The sequence below is a fragment of the Agelaius tricolor genome, unplaced genomic scaffold (assembly GCF_023055355.1).
Source record: "Agelaius tricolor isolate 1412-34295 unplaced genomic scaffold, bAgeTri1.0.p SCAF_36, whole genome shotgun sequence".
NCBI lineage: Eukaryota > Metazoa > Chordata > Aves > Passeriformes > Icteridae > Agelaius > Agelaius tricolor.
The window spans coordinates 3,891,822-3,910,860 of NW_027269296.1; the positions used below are offsets into that span (position 1 = coordinate 3,891,822).

Here is a 19,039-nt window from a genome sequence, read left to right on the forward strand (position 1 = left end):
TTATTAAGGTTAGAACTTCCTAATATCTCACTAGATAAACTTTTTGCAGCTTAAGAAGTTATTCTAGACTCCTTAATACTCCTTAATAATAACTCCTTAAGCATTAATACACAGACCATTGTTCTATTTGCCCTTACTTTTCTACTTCTTACATAATTTTTCTGCTGACCAATCTCATGGCTACTGCTTAGCCCCAATCCCAGTTCTGCTGTCTCTGAGGCCTGCCTTTGGCAGCTTTGCCAAACCCCTGTGATTTTAAGGACTCCCACACCCAGAGCCTACCTTCTCAAAGTACTTGACCTCGTACTCGGTGCCATTGGCAGTGAGCAAGCCTGGCTCCTGCCAGGACAGGGTGACACTCTTCTGCTCCACTCTGTCTGTGCGGATGTCAGTGACAGGAGTTGGCTCTGAAAATGCAGAGAGGGAAAGGGCACTGACTGAGGGGCTGCTCCAGTAAAACATTTCACTTAAACAGAGTGTGTGGCTTCTGCAGACACCAATCCCCCCTCTCTGAATCAGGACTGGAATAGCTCCAGGATGAGCTGGTGATCATCCTGGAGAAGATAGTGGTAAAACACAGCAGCTTTGTAGTCCATGGGCAGCCTGCAACCCTCCAATGGAAAACTGGCAAAAATCCCAACAGCACCCTCCACCCTTAGTGCTGCTGTGGGGTCTGAGGATGGGTTCATGTCCTGGGCTCTGAACCCCTGCTGAGGATGCCTGGGATAGGCAAAACACAATCTTTGATCAGGAGGGCTGGTGGGACACACCAAGGCCTCCTGAACCACCTCACACCAGATCCAGCCTGGACTGCTGAGAGTTTGACCCCTGCTCTGAGAGCAGGCAGTGCCTCAGGAGCTGCCTGTGTATTTCTGGTCAGCACAAACTCCCTCCCCGACATGCAAGCATCCATTTAGTTCATCCACTGTAAGATGCACTTGCCAATATTCCCATTTGAACCAGGTTTGGCTCCAAACAGGTCTCCAGCCTATGCAGGCAGCAGCTCACAGCCCTCAGGCACAGCAAAAGCTGCACAGGGATGTTGACTGTTTCCAGCTTGTCCTACTTCCCATCAAATCAGGACATTTGCTGGACCTGTCTCTGTCCCACCAAGACTCCCATGGAGAGGAACAAGTCCCTAGAAAGTAAACTTAAGTATCTGTGAAATTTTGTATTTATTACTTAGCTCATTAATCTTTGCTGAAATAAAAAGCCCTCATGATGTTTTATTCATGGTGATTTGCTCCTTGATTGCAAGTCACTCTGGCTTCCAGAGAGGAGTCAAAGAGGCTCCTGTGCAGCTCCATGGCCCACACACAGCTCCCTCAGGGTGTGGGACATAATCCAACATTATCCCCCAACACCTGCCTTGGGTCCTGCTCCTGTGAGATAAGCTAAGTGCTCCTTTCTGTGTTGTATGATCCCCATCAATAAAATATCACACAGCTGCCCTCCTGTGTCTCTGAATCCTGGAAATGGACTGGAGAGCCCTGACTGTGTGGTCCTGACTGTTAACAAAGTCAGCAGGAAAAATCCTGTTCACTCACAGATGTGCTTTAGAGCAGAGCCCATGGTACATGACAGAAAAGCAGGTGCCAGCCTCAAACATGTTTAAAAAACATTAAAGAAAATCACACAGGCTATAAAGCATTTCACACTGTGAAAAAAAAAATGTGTTTCCCATCAATATTTTAAGCTCTCCTATCATTGCCTCTATTTGAAAAAGCAAACATTAAATTATTCACCACACCGCCTGACTTTATAAACTCCATTCCCCTGTACGTGGGTTTTCTCCTGTTGATTAACCAGGGTAGCAGCAGAACAGGCATAAAACTACAGCAGAACAGGCATAAAACTACATGTGCACCGTGTCCTTCCCCAGAACAACTCACTGCACCCAACAGCTGCACTTGGGCACCAATCACCAAACACCCCTGCTCGTGCCAGACAGAGCCACCTCTCTCCTCCCTCACCAGTTACTAACATCCCAACACTGAACATGCCTCAGATATCTCCATTGCAAAGCAGAGAAGCTGCCTCACCATCAGCAGGCAGCCCTTTCAGGGCAAAGACCCCAGAAGCTCAGACTTTTGCCCCAGAGCTGGCTCATCCCGCAGCCCCACTGCCCCACGGTGACCGAGGCAGCCCTGGGCACACACAGGCAAATCTGCTTTGGAGGACCAAATCCAGCTCAACCCCCTTCTCCAGCCTCAGGAAGGAGGATGCATTCTGGCACTGGCTGCATTATTAATCAGCAGCAGATTTAAAAGCTCTTTAAGGCAGGAGCCTTGTATTCCTGCCGGGAATACAAATGACAGTGGCCTGGAGTGCACATTTACATGGCTAATGCAGCTCCACTCCTGCAGGCAAACAGTTCCCCTCACTCCTCAAACACTTTTATTTAGTCTCATGCTGGGGACAGATTAGAAAAAACACAGTATTAATTTTGCCACCTGCAGACTAAATTGCATCTCTTCTTTTGGCTGCAATTACAAGGAGCAATGGACAATTCCCTCTGGTGACTGCTGGAGGGGAAGGACAGCACGGAGCTGGATTAGAGGAGCAGGATCTGACAGCTAAATAAGGTCTTGTTTCTTGTTTAATTTTTCCTCTGAACCTGCTTATCAGCAGACAGAGCACCCCTGCTGCTGCAAACGACTCTGAGACCACAGCATGACAGCCAGCACTGCCAGGCATCCCTGGAGCCTCCCTCCTCCTGACCTCTGGCCCCATCCAGCACCTCTGTGCTGGGCTCTAATGACAAGGGGCTGCAGAGTCAGGACTCCAAGGAACCATGTGCTCCAAGGAGCAGCTGCCCAGGCTGTCCCTGCCAGCTGTGGCTCCGTGTCCTGCCCACGCAGGGTCCCCTCCTCGCAGTGAGGTCTGACAGGCAAACTCAGGACACAACTTCTCCCCAATTCTCCCCTTCTTTGCTGATAGGAATGGGTTAACCATCACTGTCACCCCGTGCCAATGGTGCAGAGGCAAGAGGAACCAGGGCAGGGCAGCCCCAGCCTGGAACCCTCAGCAATAAAAACTGTCAGTGTTCCAAGAAACTCCCCAGCCTCAGCTGCCTGGGTAATTCCCAGCCACCACCTGCATCTGGAGACTTGACAGCTCAACAAGAGACATTGATTTTGAGCAGATTACAGGATTAATTATCCACATTCTTGACATGCATTTCAGTTCCCTCAGGAGTACATGGTATCGAGCAAGGGGCTGAGATTTCCCCCTTCCCCAGGGGAAAAGCTGTTCTGAGCAGCCAAGGTATTGGGAAGGATGAAAGTTTGACAAGAAAGTCTCACAGATATGTATGCTTAGCAGAAAGATTTTTAAATGTAGAATCTGAAGAAGGAATAGAAATGAAAGCAAGTTTTGATACAGAAGAAAAGAATTGCTGAGCCAGTCTCACTGGATAACCAAGGAGGCAAAGGGTGTGTTAGTTAGAAGGGGTTTTTATGACTTAGAACCAAGGATAAACCCACCTCAAACAAGATGTTTTTACCAAGCAGAAAGATAGCACAGGCAAACAAACCTGCCAATATTGCTAGAAGAAAAAAGGTCTCAGAATTTTCTACTGCAAGAAAACTGAAAACCAACTTCTAGCTTAAACTGTAATGTACTAACTTTGAGTGATTGGAGAACAGTAACATGAATATGGTAATTATAGTAGTTATGATAGGCTATAGATAAAAGTTAAGGTACAGATTGGTTCTACTGTATTGAGATGCTCAGCAAAGAAAAGTCTAGAATGCATTGTAACCAAAAGAAAAGTATATAATGCATTTGTAACCTAAACCAAAGGGTCTCCAGGCCTGCCTGCAGCTGGAGCTGACAGCTGTAGGCACAGGCTCTGTCACCCATGACCCTGGACTGCTGTAACACCTTGGATGGAATAAACTGCATTTTGGAGTGCAGCCTGGAGTCCCACATCTCTCATTTAGGCTCTTACACCAAGGCATGGCTGGCATCACTGACTTGCTGCTTTGCTCCCTAAAAGAACAGGGCACTCACTGCCCACACCTGAGCTTGTGCCAGCTCAGACCTGGGAGCCCAGACAAGGTGACAGCTCCAGGTCCCTCTGCCTGCACCAGGCTGGAGGAATGGCTTCTCACCAGACCTCTCTCAGCTCACCACACCCCAGCCTGTTCTCTGTGCCCCTGGCCTGAGCTCAGGAGGCAGAAGACCTTCCCAGAGCTAAATCCATCCTTGAACAGCAAAGATTCTAATGAGGAGTGACACCTCAGCTGAGGAGCAGTCTGCAGCACAGCATCCCCCAATGGAGCCACAGGGATTATGGCATGAGGGAAGAGAAAGCAGCAACGTGCACAAAAAACCATTTGATCAAGTGGTGGGAAAATTATTTCTAACAAGATCAAAGTTTAATCTCTTCAGATGAAATTGTTGGCCACTTTCTGCCAAGAGGTACCTGAGGATCATCTGTCTCCATTAACTGTGGCTTGGGAAAGGGTTTTCATGCAAAGTAATAATGTAACTGCAGAGGAATGGACAAGGACACGACAAGCCAGAGCTGACTGTCCTTCAGCAGAGCCAACAGCACAGGAGGGACCTGACTGTCCTTTGGCACAGACAACACCTCAGGAGGGACTCCTGAGCCAACCCCTCTGGTCAGGGACCTGTCCACAGGCACAGGCACTCACTTCCCCTCACCTGAGGGAACAAAAATGGAGGGAACAGACATTTACAGTAAGAATTGTGTCACAGACCAGCACAGGATAGAGAGAGGAAATCAATTTTTTTGTTTCTGAATGATAGCCAACATTTGAATTATCTATTTTAAGGAGGATTTTTTGATGAATGAGCTGGAAATGCTGTTTCATCAAAGGGGGTTTTATGATTTATAAATTCAAACTGCAGCCAGATCTCAGAGCAGACTTGTCCCTTCACAGCCCAGGTTGTCACCAGGCTCACTCCTTGTGTAGGAGTGATGGGGGTGGGATGGTGGGGATGGACAGAGAGCAGAGATCTCTGCAGCCAGGGCTGGGAACTTGGGGTTTATTGCAAAGGGCCTGGGTGCAGGGCCCTGCTGGGAGCTGCCAGCCACAGCTCAGAGCAGGCCTGAGAGAAGAGAGGGGGAGAGAGGGTGAGAGGGTGAGAGAGCGAGGTTCCCATTCCAATACCATCAATCTTCTCCAGTGCTGAATATTCTGATTCTCACTAACCAATCTAGTCCAAGATACAAATCCTACAGCATTTCCATACAGCCTAGAAGAATCATTCCATTACCACACTGGGTTACATTTTAAACCCTAAAAACTCCTCTTTGGGCCCTTCTGCCAAGCTGGCAGGGTCTGCTCTGAGCCTTGGGCCTGGCTGCAAGCAGAGGGGATTGTTTGATCAAAAGGGGATCACCTTCAGCTGCCCATGCCATTGTTTTCCAGTTGTTCAGGAACTGAGGAATCTCAGAGCTTGCTTTCATTTAATCTCACTTAGAGTTTCCATATTCTCAGAATCTTTTGCCAGGCAATCATATTTATAAGGCTTTCCTGTTTCATCTTCCCCAACAACACCTTGCCTCCCAGAGAAGTGTCAGTCACAACATGCCAGAAAAAAGCAGCCCCAGGGGGACAAAGCAGGGAGCTGTCCCCGTGTGTGCTGTTGCATTGTGATTTCAGGGTTTACCCCAGAACCTCGGGTCCCTCCCCTGATAATTCCCTCCCAGGTGTGTCAGTCACCTCTCCTTTCCCCTCCCAGCACTGTCTGGCACTCCTGGCATTCCAGAAGGGCCTCGAGTGATTGGCAGATCCAAAGGATGCCCTCTACCCCTGGGGGGCATTGGGCCATCCAGGTGTCCTTTGTCCCTTTGTCCCTCCCCTCCTGTCCCTGCTTGGTGCCTCCCTGCCCCTTCCCTGCCCCTCTCCCCGGGGTTAAAGGAGCAGCAGCCACGGGCTCAGGGAGTTCTGTTGGAGCTGGTGCTGCATTCAGAGGCCTGAGGGCCAGAATAAAGCTCTAGATCCAAAGCCTCCATCAGAACCGACTCCTTTCCTTCACCATCCCCTTAAAGCTTCTCTGCCAGAGGGAAACCCCAGGAGCAGCCCCTGTTATGGGGGGAAGCTCCATCCCAGCACCACCAGAGCTCCTGCAGGCCTGGACTTGTCCCCACGTGCCAACTGCAGCACCCAGGCAGCCAAAAGTGTCTGTGGGGTGAAACACCACACACCCAGGCAGGCAAAAGTGTCTGTGGGGTGAAACACCGCACACCCAGGCAGGCAAAAGTGTCTGTGGGGTGAAACACCACACACCCAGGCAGGCAAAAGTGTCTGTGGGGTGAAACACCACACACCCAGCCAGCCAAAAGTGTCTGTGGGGTGAAACACCACAGATGCCACTATTTAGTTCAGCAGCAAGGCCAGACAAGCTCAGGCATGTCCCATCCAGCTATATTGGTAAATTCCAAGAGTGTCACCTACCTGTGTGCCCAGTGGACACGTTGACCTCAGCGTACTGCTGGCCTCCCAGCGGGCTGACGGCCGAGACGCCATTTTGCGCCAGCACTCGGATGGTGTAGGTGACGTGGGGCAGCAGGTTCAGCAGCGTGGCCGTGCGCTCCACCAGCCCCGTCTGCTGCGGCACGAAGCCCACGCTGGTGCCACACTGCTGGCAGTGCCCTGGTGGCACCATGGGGCAGCGGGCACACCACAGGCTGTAGGTGAGGTCGCTGCGGCCGCCCGCGTCGGCCGGGGCGCTCCAGTGCAGCACCAGGGAGGATTGGCGCAGGCTGTACACCAGGTTCCTGGGGGCTGAGGGGGGTCCTACAGGGAAAAGAGGGTCAGTGCAAAGATGCTGGGGTAAACACATGGGAATGTGCTCCCTGTTGGTGGAGTGACTGAATTATTCTTTGTCTGCTTCAAAAGGAAAAAAAGGCCACAAGTTTCTCTCCCAGTTTGGACCTTGGGGACTTCACCTCAGACCTGGGGCTGTCCAATTGGACAGAGGCCAAGAGCTCCCACTTAGTTAATTCACTAGAAAAGGAAAAGAACAAAGGAAATAATCACTTTTGTGGGGTGTTTTAGCAGAAGCGATAATCTCTTGCCCCTGCAAAACCTGGCACGGTTTTTCTCTCTAAGAGCTTTGTTATTTTGCCTTTTATTAAACCTTTTTCTGTTTCCAACACTACCTCAGAAGCCATCCTGGTAATTTTATGCCATTTGGGGTAGCTGAGCTGGGTGTGATGGGTTTCTCTGAGAGTCATAAGACCTGGCTCAAAGAGGAACACATCACAAACCTGTAGGTCCTCTCTGGGAGCAGCAGAGCAGGTGCTGGGGGTAGAGCACAGGGGGACAGTCCTGGACAGCCACAGGCAGGAGTGGCATGAGGGGACACAGAGGTCCTGGACAGCCAGGGGTGGTACAAGGGGACACAGAAGTTCTGGACAGCCACAGGTAAGGGTGGCATGAGGGGACACAAAAGTTCTGGACAGCCACAGCCAGGGCTGGCACAAGGGCACAGTCCTGGACAGCCAGGGGTGGTACAAGGGGACACAGAGGCACAGTGGGATGTGGGACAGAGGATGCCAGCTGCAGGAATGTGTGTGCATCACAAACCACAGCTCACAGTGTGCATGAGGAGCACCTGGCTGGTCCCAGAACCTCTCTGAGCAGCACCAGCCCCGGGAGCCCACTCCTGGTCAGACACTGCCCAGCCATGCTCTGCAGACATGGAGGGCTCCTCATCCGTGTGCTGCCAGCTGGACAGCATCCATCACCAGAGCAGCTGGAGTCCAGTCCAATTAACTAGAGGCCATTTAATTAAAACCTGTGAATTATAGTGACTAAATGACAGTGCCCCAGTTTATCAGGGAGTCTGTGAGCCTGACTGCACATCTGCCTCACCAGGCTGGGTTGTAGGGACAGCCCCTCCATCCCCTGCATCCCCTCCCCAGTGCAGCATCCCCCCAGCACAGACTGAGATGAGCACACAGAGCAGGCAGGCACAGCTCTGGGCACTGCAGGACAGACAGAGTGCCTGGGCAGACAGACAGACAGAGACGTACGTGTGCAGGAGGCAGATGGTGGGTCTGAAGGAGACCTGGAGTAATTTGTCTGGCACAAACAGAAGGTGGAGGCTTCCTCATGTGTGAAGCTGTGCTCAGGGCATGGAGAACAGAGAGGAAGACGCAGGGAGAGCTTGTAAAACCCTGGAAGGCAAGCTGAAAGAGAGAGAGGCTGTTAAGGGAAGACCCACACAGGGACACATCTGATGACTGCATTTCCCTGTTTCCTGGAGCCTCCTTTGCAGACACCACCCTCTAAGCTGCTTTCCCTGAGCACCTGCATGATCCTGGCACCAAGAAAAAAAGATGTCCCTGGGTTTTACCCATTTGGGTTGTGTAGCTCTGCACTGACTTTCACAGTAATGTCATTCCCTGTCTAGGGTGCTGGATAAATTAGGGAAAAATAGCCAATGTTAAAATTACTCCCAAAATTTCCAGTTCCCTCTTCAGAGTTTGAGAAACCAAATCAAAACTTGTAGTGTACTCATAGAATGGAGACACAGTGTGCTTTTTCCTTTAGTTAGGCAGCACTGACCACCCCACAGGGCAGAAATATCACTGCATCAGACAGGAAAATCAATCCTGTTTACAAACATGATGGGATCCAAGCACTAAACCCAGACCCCATCCCTCAGAAGTGGCTGTCACACAAATCTGACATCTCATGGCAGGAAACTGAATATTTCCAATTAGAAGTGTCTTTCAGAATAGTCCACCCTGTTTTCTAACAGCCAGGAGTAAGTTTACAGAAGTGCCTGACATTAATACTGGCACAAAATGCCCCAATCTGCATGTCCCAGGAGCAGGCACCACAACCCCATGTGTGTCCCACGAGGAGCCATGGGCTTTACTTGCTAATTTTTTTCCCTTGGCTGTCCAAACCTTGCCCTTGAAAAGAACAGAAGTGCCCAGCACATGTGATGCATCATGTGTGTGTCTCTGTTTCTTTTTTCAGACAAACTCCCACCCTCTTCCACCTCATCCTACGAGTGTTTTTCTTGGTCTCCAGCTGGTTTAGGTGTCCCTGTCATTTCACAGTGCTTATTTCTGCAGTGGGTATGTGACAGCTCTTGAGGGGATCAGGTCATCAATTTATAGAATGAAATTCTCTTTTTTTGTACACTGCTTTCTATCCTGCTCCTGGTCCTCTGGTGCTACCACAACTAAATTATTAAACAATGAAATTCAATGATTCATTGTCCCAGAGCCAAAGAGAAGCAGTCAGATGGGTCAGATGGATCAAGTGCCTCTCTCCAGCTCCACCATGCTGACCACAGGAGCTCCTCAAGCAGGGAGGATCACACTTATGATCCTGTCCCTGCCAGGGAGAGCACATTCCCCTCTGTGTAACACTGCCAAACCAGCAGCACTCATTTCTGAGGCAGCTTGGCTAATTACCCAGCATGAAGCAGCCTTGGGAAAGGCTTCTCTTAGCCCCTCATCTGACACAGCTCCTCAGGCAGGACAGGGTGTTTTTGGAGGGAGCAACGTCCTCTCTTCATTCCCAGCCTGTGCCATGGGGAAAGCAGGGGTAACTGAGGATGCAGACCTAGAAAATGCATGGTTTCCCACTCCAGTGGCACAGGACAGCTTTCCATTTCCCTTCCCAGTGAAGTCCTACCAGCAGCAGTGCTGTGTGTGCCAGCATGAATTAATAACAGCTGCAGCCTCACTCAAAATGCCTATACAGGCATTTATAATTAACACTACAACTCGCTTGTCTTCCAAAATCAATTCCTTTCCAGTTTTGGTCCTGGAATTGTATTTGACAAAGTTCATCTGCTTTAATGTGTGTTAATTTTCTCTGTTGAAGCAGACATTCATAAAAATGCTCTTTAGGAAAGCCACAGCTGGGGAAACAGGCAGCCAGCACTGGGGGTGCCACAGCAAGAACCAGGACAGCACCACAGGCAGCCTGACAGCCCAAACCCCTCCCAGCAAAGGGCAGACTGGGAGCACTGGGCCCCTCCAGCCCTCCCTGAGCAGCACTCAAACCTGCAAGGTCACCAGTGTCACCCAAATTGTTCACAATGCATCCCTCACAGGAGCTCTGCTGACCCCTCACTGCACCAGGCTGGCACAGCCCTACTCCATCCATCCAAATCCCATTATCAAGTCACTGTTTATTATGTTCCAAACATTTCATCAGTGCTTCAGAGGCAAAATGCCTCAGGCCAGCAGAGTGGGAAGGAGGGGACAGCAGCCCCAAGGAGGGACAGATGCTGCCAGCCAGTGCCCATGGACAAGGACAGGCTGCCCAAACCAGCCAGGGCACCAAATCACTGACAGAACAGAGCTTCAGTGCTGCACTGAGGTGGCCAAAGGGCCTTGCTGGAAACATCCTTGGGTGGCAGAGAGGCTCCTGCCCCCTCCACACTGAGTTTGGGGTCTCACCTTGCCTTAGTGCACCAGATGTGATCAATACTGCAGGCAGAGAGAAGGGACAGCACTCATGTCCAGTCTCTGTGCTTCTGTGAGAGGGACAAAGTCAGCATGAGGAGCAATCAGTGCAAGCACTGAGTCAGGCTCACCTTGCTTCCATGTCTGCCAGGATGGGAATGTTGGGCTGCACCCCCCCAGAGAATCCAAAAGCCTTCCACACAGTTTGGAGGTTTTTAATAACTGGTTTTTAACAAGCAGCCTATGGTCCAACACATTGCCAGCAATTCTGACACCTCTAAACAATGCTACTCTGTAATTTTTGTCCTTGTTAAATAATTTGTGGAGTATAAAACAAAAACCTGTGTCCAAGGGCAAGATCCTTGTGCATCCCCAACAACAAACTCTTAACAGCAGAAATTAAATTTAGCGATTTAGTCCAAAAGAAAGACAGTCTGGAAATATCTACCAGAGTGCATTTGATGAATCCAGCCAGGACTGACAGAACCTCATTGCTATTTATGCCAGAATGTTCCTCAAGGACACACTGAAGCAGGCACATCCGCTGAGCCAAGTGCAATTCACTGTTGTGTTCTCAGCTCCCTAATGCAGCCACCAAGCAGCTCCTGGTGAAGGACTGGCTGACCAGTCAGACAGACAGAAGGACAGCCTCTGCAGCAGCCTGCTGAGCACTCTGGCTCACACAAACCCCCTCAGCTGCGGGCAAGACACGTCCCCTCTGGATTTCAACAGCCCATCCAACACGTTCATCCAGCAGCCAGATATCCATGACCTTAACCTCACAGGAATCCTGCAAACAACTTGTGATGCTTGTAATTGTCAGAGCAGCTTGCTCTGAAATGAAATGTCACGGAGCGATTTGTGTGTGGATCTGTCACGACTTCCAAAGGCAGAATTATTTCAGACACGCTGTGAGCAGCAAGGGAACGTGCAATCCCAAATGATGAACACCTCCAAGGCTGGCCATTACTGCAGAGAGACTCATTTTGCTGCCCCATGTGCGTGGCTGGTGGGCAGCAGCACCCAGCACCCAGCTGATCCCACCTCACAACCTCCCCTCAATGTGCTCAGCTCCAGAATTCCTCTGGAATTTCCTCCAGTTCCACACAGCAGCAAAAATGAGAGACTCATTTTGCTGCTCCATGTGTGTGGCTGGTGGGCAGCAGCACCCAACACCCAGCTGATCCCACCTCACAACCTCCCCTCCACATGCCCAGCTTCAGAATTCCTCTGGAATTTCCTCTGGAATTCCCTCCAGTTCCACCCAGCAGCAAGCACAGGGCCTGACTGTGGGATGCCTGTGGCTGCATCTGTGATGAAAGCAAAACCTGGTGCTTTGTGCAACTTGCAGAGCCCCAGGAGGAAAAATAAATGTATGCATAATCCTCCAGCATCAGTCAGCAGATAAAGAACACTCCAGGAGCACTTACAGGTTTGTAAGCTAATGTATAAAAGATGAAACAAATCAAAAGCTCCAAGTGCTGTACATTTGGATCCATCTTTTTTCTATTTAAACAGAAAAGCAGACCTTGGGCTTCAGGAGGTATCTCTGCAGTAAATGACAAAATATTGTCACTTATTGTTTTAAATTCCTCTAACTTTCAATGGAACCATTTCTTTTCCACCTAAGGACACTGCAGTGACACAATGCTGTGGTGGGACACATCCAATGGACAGAAGAACATCTGACTCACCCCACATCCCACTCCCACCCTAAACCTCTGCTTTCTCCCTAAGAGAAGTACAAATAAATCTTCCTTGTGTCTTGTCCATAGCAGGCTGAATTCAACATGCTGCTCAAAAATCCACCCAGTGATGCAGACTAGGAGGGGGAATTTCTGTTATTCCCCATTTCAAACAGCACCTGTGGACAAGGCTGTCCCTCAAGCCACCTCCTGTGTGAGGTTTTAAAGAGATGAGCAACCCTCATCTCTTTGAAAGGTCACTTAAAAATCCTGACAAAGCACTAGAAACTATTCCAACTCTAAAACTGTTTCCAGTGATGTCATTCCCACGTAGCCAAGGGACAGGGACACTAATTAGACCATCATTGACCAGACCAAGCAGGGCTCCAGGTGCTGGTGGGGGCAGCAGAGCATGGGACACAGCAGCAGGGCAGAGCTGGCCCCTGCCTGGGCTGTCAGAAGTGGAGAAAAATGAATGGAGGAGGAAACTTTGCCAGAGCACAAATTTACTGTTTCAGTCAAAGAAGAGTGGCTGGCAGTTATTTTTGGTAACTGCCCTCCATCATATTAATGCAATGTCTGGTTTAAGTTGTCTCATTTGCAGCAAATCTGGCTGGTAAATATTAACCTTGAGCTTTGTTGAAATTCTCCTTGCAGATATTACTAGGGATTGGATAGAAGAGAGGAAGCAGGAGGAGACAACTTTGAATGAAAATGTCGGGCAGATCCCCCACATCAGGGCTTCATTTACACACAAACTATTGCTACACACCACAAAACAACAGCACAAAGGGGCTACAGCTCACACCTGACAAAATTAATGGCAAAAGGACATCAAAGCTGAGAAGGCAAGTGAAAATAAAACAGGGATGGACAAGGGATCATGCACAGAGCACAGGACTGCCCAACTGCCTGCTGTGCATCTGCTGGGAATGGGTTTTATGGTCAGAGTAAGCACAGAGCAGCAGCTGGCTACAGAGATACATCAGACAAGACAAGTCTGAGTGCATTTTCAGTGACAAACTCTCCTGTTCTTTGTGGGTGGATGTTAAACAGGCACTAAAGTTGTGCAGTCCCACCCCAGAGATGGCTGCACTCCACCAAACACCAAAACAATTCATCAGAAACATGCAAACTTGTCAGGAGTGCTGGAGCAGTGGTGCAGGACAGGATGGACATGGAAAGACTCAGCTTTCCTGCAGCCAGAATTAGCAGAGTCAGAAATCCTATTGTCCTTTTTGTCATCTCCCCTAATTTCAGAGCGAGGAGACACAAACCTTCTCTTGGTACAGGATGCTTTCAGTAATTGAATCAGGGTTACAGGGACACCAGCTCTGCCACCAAGGTTAAACACCTTCACCAGTTCATCTCCTGCTTCCTCCACTGCTGCTGTCACCACAGTCCTGCTGCCACCACCCTGGCCCCCATGCCACCCCACGGGCACCAGCAAAGCCCCCACCACCCCAACTCCACCACCCAGAGCTCTCAAGGCCCACAAAAGCTGCAAAAGAGACTGTGGCCAAGAAGTTTCATGCAGGATTCACACCCTCTGAACCCTCCAAAGCCTTCACAGGATCACAGTGGTGGTGCCAGGCGTGTTGTGCCATCACTTGGCTGGTTTTACACCCCCAAACTCCCAAAGCATCCACCTGCCTCCAGCTCAAGGGCTTTTGTCCTCATTGAAGAATTTCCACAGCTTTCATCAGGAATCTTTTAAAGCTATTCACTTAGCACTATGCTAATGCAGGGCTGCAAACAAACCCAAAACTTTCAACCCTTAAAAACTATTTTCTGATATTTGACCAGATATCAGACGCTGCTCCACAGAGAATGACTAATGACCTGCTTTCTGTGAGAGGGGAGAGAAACTTAATTATGTCCATTAAATTACTTCAAATATTTTTCCTCAGAGAATATGAATTATTTAAACTCAACACAGAGAAACCTGAAACATTAGCAAAAGCCTTCTGGGACTCACTATGTAAATCCCCACTCCAAACAGATGTGGAAAGCATGGCAAGCTGCCATGCAGCCACTGAAGCAATAACAGCACTGAGATTTCAATTTGATAGCTTTAATAAGGTCTTCTTAAGGAGAAGCCACTGCCCAGAGCACTGGGAAGGGCATCCCACCACCAGGAGGAAGGCAGAACCTCCAGCACAGTGAGAAGCCTGGAGGTGCTCCTGAAGGGCAGAAAGCTCAATCTCCTACTGCACCTCCTGCCTCCAGTGTCAGGTAACTCCACCTGCCTGGGACTTATTTAGCTGTTTTCCTCTCAGTGTGCTTGTGAGGTGAAAAGGGAGACATCTAAGGCATCATCTGGACAGCAAAGGGTCTTTTCAGATGTGTTTTACTGAAGAATTCACCTCCTCTCCTAGGTCCCAGCTGGCAAGAAGGTGCCCAGGGGTGGCATTAGCCCAGCAACTCTCTCCATTCAGAGGCTGCACCCTCTGAGGAAGAGCATGACAGCCAGCATCCCACACCTGGCTCTCACCTGCCTTTGGAAGGAAGATGGAAGTGGTCACAGCCCCAGGTTCATTAGTGGGATGCCTTGTTAAGGCAGAGGGTGCATCCATTTGTGCAGCTGCCCTTAAACACAACCTTGTGAGCTGTAAAGTCACCAAATCATTAAACCGTGTCCAAAGCGTATCAATAGGGATATTAATGTTCTAGAGTAATTTTAACATTACAGATAAAGCTGTGGGAAATGCCTGACAGCATCCAGAGCTCTGACACATCTGCCCAAGCAGCCCCATGCTGCAGAGCAGCCCCATGCCACCCTCCAAACAAACCTCTGGTGCTTCACTGGGGAGCTGCCATCACCCAAACATATTGCTGCAAAAGACAATTCCACTTATCCAAATATCCAACATCCAATATCCACTTATCCAAACTGTGCTCAGGCACAGAGAGGTCTGGCAGCAATCCTCAGCCCACCAAACCCACTCTGACACATCACCATGCTGCAGAGCAGCCCCATGCCACCCTCCAAACAAAGCTCTGGTGCTTCACTGGGGAGCTGCCATCACCCAAACAAACATATTGCTGCAAAAGACAATTCCAGTTATCCAAACTGTGCTCAGGCACCAGAGAGCTCTGGCAGCAGCATGAACTGACACAGACAAAAGCTGCCAGGACACCAATGGCCACTTTTACCTCTGCATGCCCCATCCTTCTCCTCGAAGCCAGGGCTGCACATGCATTTCCCTATGGGCACCAGCCACTCTCCCTCTGCGCTGCAGTGCATCCGAGGGGGGTTATCCACATCCACTTCAGCATGGGCTACACAGGTGCCCTGCACCTCCACCAGCGTCACAAAGGCCGTCTCTGCCACCGTGTCGGGGAACAGGGCCAAGTTCTGCACCGTGCTCAGACACTTCTTGTAGTAGACCCGCACGGAGACCAGCGCCACGCAGGCACCCACGTCCTGGAAGCCCAGGTGGAAGCCTCTCTTGCTCAGGTGCCCAATCTCCCTGAGCTCAGTGTTGAGCTTCATCTTGCGCTCGCCCAGGTCTCCCTGCGTGAAGCTCTCGTCGGCAGCAATGGTGTCGATCTTGGTGTGCTTCCCCTCATGGACGCTCCAGCCCAGGTCGGAGTCGGACTCCACGTAGTACAGGTTGAAAGTCTCCTTGCAGGTGCTCGTCACGCCAGGGATGCTGTTGCAGTCCCTCAGGGTGAACTTGAGCTCGATGAAGATCCTCTGGCCGTCACGCCGGGCGATCCAGCCCGTCTGCAGCCAGTTGTTCTGGTTGGGCTCCATCACATTGCACACCTGGTACGTGCGGATGGGCTTGTAGGTCTCATCCACGCCGCTGATCTCTTCCCACTGGGGACAGAACACAAAGCTCGGGAGCTGGCCCAGCAGAGACACACCAACCAGCATAAATGGCACTGCCTCAGCCTCCCCACCATTATGCTGTAGGCACCAAACCCACCAGCTGCAGTAACCCTGCTCCTGGACCACCCAACACCTGAGCTCTCCACAGAGGTACAAATGTGCAAACGCAACCAGAAAGGCACCAGGTCTTGGAAAACAAAGCTTGATTCTGGACACATCATCTGATAAAGAGCCAGAGCCTTCATCTCCCACACACTCCTCAGATTCTCCATCCCTGGGAAGGTGCTGTAGGCACTGGAAGTCCTCAGCCCACCAAACCCACCAGCTGCTCTTGGACCACCCAACACCTGAGCTCTCCACAGAGGTACAAATGTGAGGATGCAACCAGAAAGGCAGCAGGTCTTGGAAAACAAAGCTTGATTCTGTTCTGATCAAGCATCCTCTGCTGAGGAGCCGGAGCCTTCATCTCCCACACACGCCTCAGATTTTCTGTCCCTGGGAAGGTGCATCCACACAGTGTAATGCTGGATGAGGTTGGGCCACCCAGAGAAATCCAAGATTTCCAAGAAATCCATCTCTAATCCATCTCTAAGGACACTAGTCACACCATCACATAAGGATGTCAAATGCCCTCATGAACAGCAGCAGCTTCTCTACCAGGAGAAGTTTTAGCTACAACAGGACAAATCCTCCAATCCTACAAGTGAAACAGGGTTTCCCCAAAGCTTGATAGCAGAGATTTCTGATCAGTGAAATGATGATTCAACCCTCACAGCCTGAATGACAACCTGGCAATATCCCAGAGCAATTCTTTCTGGGGGTAAATTTATGCAAAACAGTCAAAACATACCCAGAACAGAGTTCCTTCTACAAACAGCTGTGCCACACAGATGACTCCAGACCTATCACTCTTCCCTCTGAACGCTTTATTTCCATTTAGGAAAACGAACCCAAAGCTGCAAGGAGCACAACTCCAAGCTCACTGAAAGTGGCTTTAGACCAACACCAGCAGCAAAGCCAGGGGCTGACGAGACAAACATGACACGGCACAGCTCCCAGTGACCTCCCCAGCCACAGCCCTGGGATTCTAAGGGCTGGACTGACCCTTGGTGCTCATGCTGGTGTGCAAACCACAGCACGAAGCCTTAACGATCCAGCGTTTATTGGCTTGTTTTAGGAGTGTAAAATCCCCTTGGAGGAGGGACCTCACTCCTTGCTCTGCTCCCAGAGGCTCCTGGCACTGATCATGCCAAGCTACCCATCGACCTTGAATGAGGAGGTCCCGTGGCTGCCAGCCCCACCCCAGCTCCGTGTAAACAAAGCTCTCACAGGCTGCTGCTGAGCACCAAGAAGCTGGCAGAGCCTTCCACCCTCTCCAGCGGTGCAGAGGGACAGTCCCACCCCCGTGCTTACCCCGTTGGATGGGTGTGAGGTCCAGCCCAGCTCCGCCTGCGATTCCTTGGAGTCCAGCAGGACAACTGCAGGCAAGACAGCGTGTTAGGAAAACCACTGACACAGGAAATGCTGGTTAAGAAAAAGCTGGTAAAACCCACCGTGTCCATGCATTGGGAAGCTTAGTGGCATCTCTGCCAGGTCTCCAGCAGCCATGGCATCACCGTGTGAGCACGGAGCTGTCACTGCACACTCAGAACAAGCTCGCAGGTGCCTGATCAATGCCCTGAGGAATGTGCAACCCCAGGGGCACCACAGCAATGCCACTGTACTATAACCACAGACAGCACTGCCACTGTACCATGCCCACAGCGTGCGGATGCTGGACCCGAAAGGCACCAGCAGCTGCTTTGAATGAAGGATTTCCCTGGCAAATGACACCCTTTCCCCACAAAACAGCCAATTCTGTCTTTGACAGGAAGAGCTATTTCCCTCAGTTCGCAGCTTCACGATCCTTCCACAGCCAGCAAACAGCCACAGCCCCAGAGCGGCAGGTTGAGCCTCGGGCTCAGACACTTGGAACAAGGGGCGCGGCGGCGCATCCCCGGCGGGCACATCCCTGACACCGCTCCGGGATGCTCCGGGACACCGGGAACGAGGGGCGCGGCGGCGCATCCCCGGCGGGCACATCCCTGACACCGCTCCGGGATGCTCCGGGATGCTCCGGGACGCTCTTCTCGCCTCCGGTACCAGTGGGGTCCGTCCGTGGCAGCGCAGTCCCCGCGAACACGGACCCCAGGCTCGAACCGTGTCACGGCACTGGCAGCGCGCTGCCTCGTGCCTCCGGGGATCGCGGGGACCGGGACACCCCGCGCTGACCCGGTCACGCCATGAGGAGGACCCGTCCGTCCTCTCCCGCTCCTCCGGCAGATCTCCGCGCCCCGGAGAGCGGCGGCACACCCGCCCCACAACCCGTCCGGCCAGCCCCGGAGCGACCCCAGCGCCGAGCCGAGCCGGCCGCTCCCGGTACCGCAACGCGCTGCGCGACCCGCCGCGGGCAACCAAAGCCGGGGCCGACGCGCCGAGGGGACACGGCGGTGATGGAGCACCGGGGACACGGCGGTGACGGAGCACCGGGGACACGGCGCGGGAGTGGCAAAGAACCGGGAGGCGCCGGAGCATCGGGACGCGCTGCCGCCACGCCCGGCTCACCCTGCTCGGCGGCGGCGCGGGGCAGCAGCGGCAGCAGCGGCAGCAGGGGCAGCAGCGGCAGCAGGGGCAGCAGTGGCAGCACTGGCAGCACCGGCAGCAGCAGCGGCGGCAGCAGCAGCGCTGTCTCCATGGCGCCGCGACTCCGCGCCCCGCGCCGCCGCTGCGCGCCAACCGCCGCCGCCGGGGCGGGGCCTCGGCCCGCGCAGCCAATGGGCGGCAGGGGAGGGGCGAAAAGGGGCGGGGCCAGAGCGGGAGGGCGGTGACTCTGGAGCCGGCTGAGGGAGGGCGGCCGCCGTGAGGGCTGGGGCTCGGTCACCGGGCGGGATTCTGAGGGAACGCACGGCCGTGCTGAGCTTTGTGCTGCTGGAACTGCTGCCCTCGCTGATGGCGAGATGCTGCGGCCGCAATCAGCAGCACTTTACCCCCTCATGCCCTCAGGGCCCAGGAGAGCAGCGGGGCAGTCTCATCCCTGCCCGGGAATGTCTCGGCTCTTTGCCG

At 52.0% G+C, this 19,039-nt stretch overlaps 1 protein-coding gene across 1 annotated transcript in view; it reads right to left on the reverse strand.

The window, feature by feature from the left end:
- Positions 1–18,703, reverse strand: part of EPHA10 (EPH receptor A10) — a 32,933-nt gene extending 14,230 nt beyond the window's left edge. Inside the window, exons 1-6 of the mRNA XM_071453088.1 lie at positions 18,542–18,703; positions 17,351–17,415; positions 15,256–15,925; positions 8,015–8,170; positions 6,432–6,773; positions 283–407 (exon numbers count right to left, since the gene is read on the reverse strand). Of these exons, the coding sequence (XP_071309189.1) occupies positions 283–407; positions 6,432–6,773; positions 8,015–8,170; positions 15,256–15,925; positions 17,351–17,415; positions 18,542–18,671 (1,488 nt within the window). The 5' untranslated portion in view covers positions 18,672–18,703. The remainder of the gene's footprint in view (positions 1–282; positions 408–6,431; positions 6,774–8,014; positions 8,171–15,255; positions 15,926–17,350; positions 17,416–18,541) is intronic.
- Between the last annotated feature and the right edge of the window lie 336 nt (positions 18,704–19,039).